Below are 8,623 nucleotides of genomic sequence, written 5' to 3'. Positions count from 1 at the left end.
TTGATCTGCTACTCCCTGTATGTAGCTCCATTCTTGTGTATTTTATGCCTCTTGTGTTACTATTTTTCTTTGTATTATTATTGTTTAACTCTGCGTAATTGGGAAGTGCTCGTAAGCAAGCATTGCACGGTTAAGTCTACACCCGTTGTATTCTGCGCATGTGAAAAATACAATTTGATTTGGAAAACACCAAGTGGAGAATTCTAAAAATGCTAATTTACTGCCTTTAATAAAAATAGTAATGACTATTTTACATTTGACATTCAATGATATTGATAAAAAATACTTTTACATTACTATTTGCATTCAGTCGTTTCAGTCTGTGAGATGGTGTTGTGCCACTCATGTCTTTTGTGTAGAAATAAATATCTAGCAATAGTTGCTTGCGGAATGAGGAAATGAATTTAAATGAGCTATATGACATGTCTATGTGCAATTGTAATGTAGATTTTTTTTTAAAACGGAGTAAATTACTGTCAACACCGTCCATTCACATAAACAAAATACATTGTATTATACTTTCAGAACTTGAAATGTACTCTTTGAGCCACTAGATGTCACTGCTCTTTCATGTTTCTCATGGCCAGTTTCACATTCTGTAGTCTACTGGCTCCCCAGTACTACAATGACAATTGTCTCTCAAAATGATTTAATAACATTCAATGTAAAAAATGAACAAGACAATACATGACAGAATGGTTGAAAGGATGTATCGTTTGCATTGCAAGGAGACACCAAAATAAGCTCAAGTGAGTAACTCAACAGGTGTGGGTGACGGATTACTAAAGGGGAAATGGGATCATGTTTGGGCTACTATTATATGATTGCACAGAGGAGGAGGAATGGAAGCAGGACTACAAATTCATTATAGATAAGCAAATAGTGCACAGAAGCAATCCAGGGAACTTTTGCTAGCCAAATTCCCTCACACACTCACTTCACACTGCCAAAATAAAGGAAACACCAACACAAGAAATGCCATAATTTGCTGGTGGAAAACGCTGTCTCAGGTGCCACTCCAGAATCTCCCATAAGTGTTGAATTGGGTTGAGATCTGGTGACAGGTGGCCATGGCATATGGTTTACATCGTTTTCATGCTCATCAAACCATTGAGACCACTCGTGCTCTGTGCGTTGTCATCGTATAGGGTTATAGTAGAGGTCTTCATGGGTCCACCCGAAAAGAAATACCCGATACCTGACCATGGTCCAAAATTCTAACTTTTCCCTTGGGTCCTGTTTGATGGTCATCGGGTTTGGGTCTAGGTACTACAGCTGATAGACCAGCGTTGACCCGAATGGACCTGACCACGGCTCTGCATAGCCTATAGCATATTTATTTGACACTTATAAGGTGAGTTTATTGACTTATAGAAGGCCTAGCCAACATATAAAGGCCTATTTGTTAACCAGAAGAGCAACTTAGTTGCAAAAAAATATAAATGTCTCTCTGGTCCAATCGGGTCTGGTCTAGATCCGGAACTGTTAGGGTACGGGTCAGGTCTAGGTCTGGGTGTTGTCGGGTCCATTTGGGCTTGGGTCTGATTGTTGTCAGGTTCGGGTCCCCCTTTTTTTTTAATGATCCACATTTTTGGACCCGAGAAGACCTCTAAGGTTTTTCATTGTTGCACATAAAAACAGTAAAAGCACCAGGAAATCAATTCAAAGTGATTCTAATTTGGGAAATCTATTCCTAAGTATTCCCACGCATAATAGAGAGACACATTATCGTATAAAAATGTAAGCAAGGTTTGAAATTGTTTTAGTCAAATATACACTGCTCAAAAAAATAAAGGGAACACTAAAATAACACATCCTAGATCTGAATGAATGAAATAATCTTATTAAATACTTTTTTCTTTACATAGTTGAATGTGCTGACAACAAAATCACACAAAAATAATCAATGGAAATCCAGTTTATCAACCCATGGAGGTCTGGATTTGGAGTCACACTCAAAATTAAAGTGGAAAACCACACTACAGGCTGATCCAACTTTGATGTAATGTCCTTAAAACAAGTCAAAATGAGGCTCAGTAGTGTGTGTGGCCTCCACGTGCCTGTATGACCTCCCTACAACGCCTGGGCATGCTCCTGATGAGGTGGCGGATGGTCTCCTGAGGGATCTCCTCCCAGACCTGCACTAAAGCATCCGCCAACTCCTGGACAGTCTGTGGTGCAACGTGGCGTTGGTGGATGGAGCGAGACATGATGTCCCAGATGTGCTCAATTGGATTCAGGTCTGGGGAACGGGCGGGCCAGTCCATAGCATCAATGCCTTCCTCTTGCAGGAACTGCTGACACACTCCAGCCACATGAGGTCTAGCATTGTCTTGCATTAGGAGGAACCCAGGGCCAACCGCACCAGCATATGGTCTCACAAGGGGTCTGAGGATCTCATCTCGCTACCTAATGGCAGTCAGGCTACCTCTGGCGAGCACATGGAGGGCTGTGCGGCCCCCCAAAGAAATGCCACCCCACACCATGACTGACCCACCGCCAAACCGGTCATGCTGGAGGATGTTGCAGGCAGCAGAACGTTCTCCACGGCGTCTCCAGACTCTGTCACGTGCTCAGTGTGAACCTGCTTTCATCTGTGAAGAGCACAGGGCACCAGTGGCGTATTTGCCAAACGTCCTGCACGATGTTGGGCTGTAAGCACAACCCCCACCTGTGGACGTCGGGCCCTCATACCACCCTCATGGAGTCTGTTTCTGACCGTTTGAGCAGACACATGCACATTTGTGGCCTGCTGGAGGTCATTTCACGTTGCTATGGTCTGTTCCGGAACTCCAATTTGAGCAGCAGCAGCTGAAAAATGAGCTCCTACAAATATTGAAATTTACATGGTTTTTAGAGTGAAGTACATCGGAAAAAAGCAAAAGAAAACTGCAAGACTGAATAGGAGAAAAAACAAGCAACAAACAAAGAAGATAGTTATTTTTCAAAAGCCTATTTTTCATAAAATTGTAGTTATCTTAGCAAACTGAATTGTTTACCAGTTGCTAAGCAGTTGCTAGGGACTCTTTTGGAAGAAGCTAGCTAGCTAACGAAGAACAACAAAGAATATCTAGTTAACAGAAGAAAAGAAAGAGAAAATCAGGACAGAAGAAAAAGGATATCAAAGTGAAACAGTTCTCTAAAGACACAGGAGACAATAATACAAGAAACAACACTTCTGTAGCTTGTCAACTATGTGTCTGTCTATCCCTGTTCTCTCCTCTCTGCACAGGCCATACAAACGCTTCACACCGCGTGGCCGCTGCCACTCTAACCTGGTGGTCCCAGCGCGCACGACCCACGTGGAGTTCCAGGTCTCCGGCAGCCTCTGGAACTGCCGGTCTGCAGCCAACAAGGCTGAGTTCATCTCAGCCTATGCTACCCTCCAGTCCCTAGACTTCCTGGCGCTGACGGAAACATGGATTACCACAGATAACACTGCTACTCCTACTGCTCTCTCTTCGTCTGCCCACGTGTTCTCGCATACCCCTAGAGCATCGAGCCAGCAGGGTGGTGGCACTGGAATCCTCATCTCTCCCAAGTGGACATTCTCTCTTTCTCCCCTGACCCATCTGTCTATCTCCTCATTTGAATTCCATGCTGTCACAGTTACCAGCCCTTTCAAGCTTAACATCCTTATCATTTATCGCCCTCCAGGTTCCCTTGGAGAGTTCATCAATGAGCTTGACGCCTTGATAAGTTCCTTTCCTGAGGATGGCTCACCTCTCACAGTTCTGGGTGACTTTAACCTCCCCACGTCTACCTTTGACTCATTCCTCTCTGCCTCCTTCTTTCCACTCCTCTCCTCTTTTGACCTCACCCTCTCACCTTCCCCCCCCTACTCACAAGGCAGGCAATACGCTTGACCTCATCTTTACTAGATGCTGTTCTTCCACTGATCTCATTGCAACTCCCCTCCAAATCTCCGACCACTACCTTGTATCCTTTTCCCTCTTGCTCTCATCCAACACTTCTCACTCTGCCCCTACTCGGATGGTATTGCGCCGACCCAACCTTCGCTCTCTCTCTCCCGCTACTCTCTCCTCTTCCATCCTATCATCTCTTCCCTCTGCTCAAACCTTCTCCAACCTATCTCCTGATTCTGCCTCCTCAACCCTCCTCTCCTCCCTTTCTGCATCCTTTGATTTTCTCTGTCCCCTATCCTCCAGGCCGGCTCGGTCCTCCCCTCCTGCTCCGTGGCTCGACGACTCACTACGAGCTCACAGAACAAGGCTCCGGGCAGCCGAGCGGAAATGGAGGAAAACTCGCCTCCCTGCGGACCTGGCATCCTTTCACTCACTCCTCTCTACATTCTCCTCTTCTGTCTCTGCTGCTAAAGCCACTTTCTACCACTCTAAATTCCAAGCATCTGCCTCTAACCCTAGGAAGCTCTTTGCTACCTTCTCCTCCCTCCTGAATCCTCCTCCCCCCCCTCCTCCCTCTCTGCGGATGACTTCGTCAACCATTTTGAAAAGAAGGTTGACGATATCCGATCCTCGTTTGCTAAGTCAAACGACACCGCTGGTCCTGCTCACACTGCCCTACCCTGTGCTTTGACCTCTTTCTCCCCTCTCTCTCCAGATGAAATCTCCCGTCTTGTGACGGCCGGCCGCCCAACAACCTGCCCACTTGACCCTATCCCCTCCTCTCTTCTCCAGACCATTTCCGGAGACCTTCTCCCCTTCCTCACCTCGCTCATCAACTCATCCTTGACCGCTGGCTACGTCCCTTCCGTCTTCAAGAGAGCGAGAGTTGCACCCCTTCTGAAAAAACCTACACTCGATCCCTCCGATGTCAACAACTACAGACCAGTATCCCTTCTTTCTTTTCTCTCCAAAACTCTTGAACGTGCCGTCCTTGGCCAGCTCTCCTGCTATCTCTCTCAGAATGACCTTCTTGATCCTAATCAGTCAGGTTTCAAGACTGGGCATTCAACTGAGACTGCTCTTCTCTGTGTCACGGAGGCTCTCCGCACTGCTAAAGCTAACTCTCTCTCCTCTGCTCTCATCCTTCTAGACCTATCTGCTGCCTTTGATACTGTGAACCATCAGATCCTCCTCTCCACCCTCTCCGAGTTGGGCATCTCCGGCGCGGCCCACGCTTGGATTGCGTCCTACCTGACAGGTCGCTCCTACCAGGTGGCGTGGCGAGAATCTGTCTCCGCACCATGCGCTCTCACCACTGGTGTCCCCCAGGGCTCTGTTCTAGGCCCTCTCCTATTCTCGCTATACACCAAGTCACTTGGCTCTGTCATATCCTCACATGGTCTCTCCTATCATTGCTATGTAGACGACACACAATTAATCTTCTCCTTTCCCCCTTCTGATAACCAGGCGGCGAATCGCATCTCTGCATGTCTGTCAGACATATCAGTGTGGATGACGGATCACCAGCTCAAGCTGAACCTCGGCAAGACGGAGCTGCTCTTCCTCCCGGGGAAGGACTGCCCGTTCCATGATCTCGCCATCACGGTTGACAACTCCCTTGTGTCCTCCTCCCAGAGTGCTAAGAACCTTGGCGTGATCCTGGACAACACCCTGTCGTTCTCCACTAACATCAAGGCGGTGACCCGATCCTGTAGGTTCATGCTCTACAACATTCGCAGAGTACGACCCTGCCTCACACAGGAAGCGGCGCAGGTCCTAATCCAGGCACTTGTCATCTCCCGTCTGGATTACTGCAACTCGCTGTTGGCTGGGCTCCCTGCCTGTGCCATTAAACCCCTACAACTCATCCAGAACGCCGCAGCCCGTCTGGTGTTCAACCTTCCCAAGTTCTCTCACGTCACCCCGCTCCTCTGCTCTCTCCACTGGCTTCCAGTTGAAGCTCGCATCCGCTACAAGACCATGGTGATTTCCTACGGAGCTGTGAAGGGAACGGCACCTCCATACCTTCAGGCTCTGATCAGGCCCTACACCCAAACAAGGGCACTGCGTTCATCCACCACTGGCCTGCTGGCCCCCCTACCTCTGAGGAAGCACAGTTCCCGCTCAGCCCAGTCAAAACTGTTCGCTGCTCTGGCACCCCAATGGTGGAACAAGCTCCCTCACGACGCCAGGACAGCGGAGTCAATCACCACCTTCCGGAGACACCTGAAACCCCACCTCTTTAAGGAATACCTAGGATAGGATAAAGTAATCCTTCTAACCCCCCCCCCCCCTTAAAAGATTTAGATGCACTATTGTAAAGTGGTTGTTCCACTGGATATCATAAGGTGAATGCACCATTTTGTAAGTCGCTCTGGATAAGAGCGTCTGCTAAATGACTTAAATGTAAATGTAAAATGTAAATTTTGCAGGGCTCTGGCAGTGCTCCTCCTGCTCCTCCTTGCACAAAGGCGGAGGTAGCGGTCCTGCTGCTGGGTTGTTGCCCCCCTACGGCCTCCTCCACGTCTCCTGATGTACTGGCCTGTATCCTGGTAGCGCCTCCATGCTCTGGACACTACGCTGACAGACACAGCAAACCTTCTTGCCAGAGCTTGCATTGATGTGCCATCCTGGATGAGCTGCACTACCTGAGCCACTTGTGTGGGTTGTAGACTCCGTCACATGCTACCACTAGAGTGAAAGCACCGCCAGCATTCAAAAGTGACCAAAACATCAGCCAGGAAGCATAGGAACTGAGGAGTGGTCTGTGGTCCCCACCTGCAGAACCACTCCTTTATTGGGGGTGTCTTGCTAATTGCCTATAATTTCCACCTGTTGTCTATTCCATTTGCACAACAGCATGTGAAATTTATTGTCAATCAGTGTTGCTTCCTAAGTGGACAGTTTGATTTCACAGAAGTGTGATTGACTTGGAGTTACATTGTGTTGTTTAAGTGTTCCCTTTATTTTTTTGAGCAGTGTATCTGTTTGGGCTTCTTGTGGTCAATTTGCCTAGAAATGATCTGTAATTGTGCTTCTACACCTGCATTGCTTGCTGTTTGGGGTTTTAGGCTGGGTTTCTGTACAGCACTTTGAGATAACAGCTGATGTAAGAAGGGCTATATAAATACATTTGATTTGATTATGTTCCGTCCGCGGCTAAATCTAGTTGATAATCCCTGCTTTCCTCCTCCAGCATTTCTATACATGACCCTAAGCATTATAGAATATTAACTGCTTAATTAACTCAGCTTTCAATATACTTTGTATCCTTCATTTACTCAAATGTTTCCATTATTTTGGCGGGTTACCTGTACATGTGCTGTTCCTATTATGGTAACATTGTGTTATAGGACCTCTATGGTCTTAGTGACCACGATAGGAAGAGCGCATGTGAGTGTGTGTTTGAGGGAATTGCTTCTTCTAATAAGAACCCCTTACACGCTGCTCTGGAAGTGCTCCTGTTCTGGTGGTTTCCTGTTCCAGATGCCCAGGCCTGCCTCCTGCAGAGAGAGGACAAACTTCTGCTTGGCTCTCTGGTAGGCCCCTGCTGTCATCTTGGCTCCACAGTACGTCTTTATGGCCTTCTCGTCACCCAACACTTGTCCTGGCCTGCTCAGCTGAGGAGAGAGACAGCAACAATAGGAAAGGCTTGGGTTAATAAAACACCACCCAGACAGAATAAAAACTAATGAGCCAACCCAAACTGCAAACTTCAACAGCTGGGCTATCTTCCCCCACTTACATTTCACCAAACAAATTAACATTCCACGGGCTTTGCTTTATTTTCTTTCTCTCTGTCTCTCTCTCTCTGTTTCTCTCTCTGTCTCTGCCTCTCTCTCGTTCTCTCTGTCCCTGTCTCTCTCTGTCTCTGCCTCTCTCTCTGTCTCTCTGTCTCTCTCTGCCTCTCTCCTTCTCTCTTTCTCTCTCTGTCCCTGTCTCTCTGTCTCTCTCTGTCTCTGCCTCTCTCTCTGTCTCTCTCTCTCTGTTTCTCTCTTTGTCCCTGTCTCTCTCTGTCTCTGCCTCTCTCTCTCTGTCCTCTCTCTCTCTCTCTCTGTCCCTGTCTCTCTCTCTCTGTCTGTCTCTTTGTCTCTGCCTCTCTCTCTCTGTCTCTCTCTCTGTCTCTGCCTCTCTCCTCTCTTTCTCTCTCTGTCCCTGTCGCTGTCTCTCTATCTCTGCCTCTCTCTGTCTCTCTCTCTCTGTCCCTGTCTCTCTGTCTCTGCCTCTCTCTGTCCCTGTCTCTCTCTCTCTCTGTCTCTGCCTCTCTGTCTCTGCCTCTCTCTCTCTGTCTCTCTGTCTCTCTGTCTCTGCCTCTGTCTGTCTCTCTGCCTCTGTCTGTCTCACACATATTTAATGGAGTACAGCCAGGCTGTATTAGTAGATGACTGTTTATTCTTGCATGTGATACTGAGTGCAGGAAGCCTTTTCTGTGGGAAGCTATTCAAATGCTTTTCTAAATAATTATGACTCTCTACTGTCATCAAAATGGAACCACTGACATTTGGAACAATGGAACGCACCGGCATACATATTTAATTTCACATTGGAAATGAAACTGTACTTTAAAAACATATTCATAATGAGGAGTGTTAAATGGAGACAGAAATGCTTGGTGAGCCAGCAGAGTGCAATTGAACAAAGATGGATGGCATCTCCATTGTAAGTATGGCCTTTTCCACTATCAGCAGTAGGCAAATAGTTTGTTAATACCTCTCTCCTCACTGCAGTAATACAAAAGATCACATGCCTTAGTTCCA

The 8,623-nt window shown here is 47.2% G+C and overlaps 1 protein-coding gene across 1 annotated transcript in view; it reads right to left on the bottom strand.

Moving 5' to 3' along the window:
* Window positions 1-5,794: 5,794 nt before the first annotated feature.
* Window positions 5,795-8,623, bottom strand: part of LOC106568829 (inactive double-stranded RNA-specific editase B2) — a 38,135-nt gene continuing 35,306 nt past the window's right edge. Inside the window, exon 10 of the mRNA XM_014139530.3 lies at window positions 5,795-7,486. Coding sequence (XP_013995005.3) covers window positions 7,304-7,486 — 183 coding nt within the window. The 3' untranslated portion in view covers window positions 5,795-7,303. The remainder of the gene's footprint in view (window positions 7,487-8,623) is intronic.

Source organism: Salmo salar, chromosome 14, assembly GCF_965601325.2.
Source record: "Salmo salar chromosome 14, fSalSal1, whole genome shotgun sequence".
Classification (NCBI taxonomy): domain Eukaryota; kingdom Metazoa; phylum Chordata; class Actinopteri; order Salmoniformes; family Salmonidae; genus Salmo; species Salmo salar.
The sequence above is the reverse complement of the archived record's forward strand: the minus strand, read 5'-3'. Positions and strand labels throughout refer to the sequence as shown.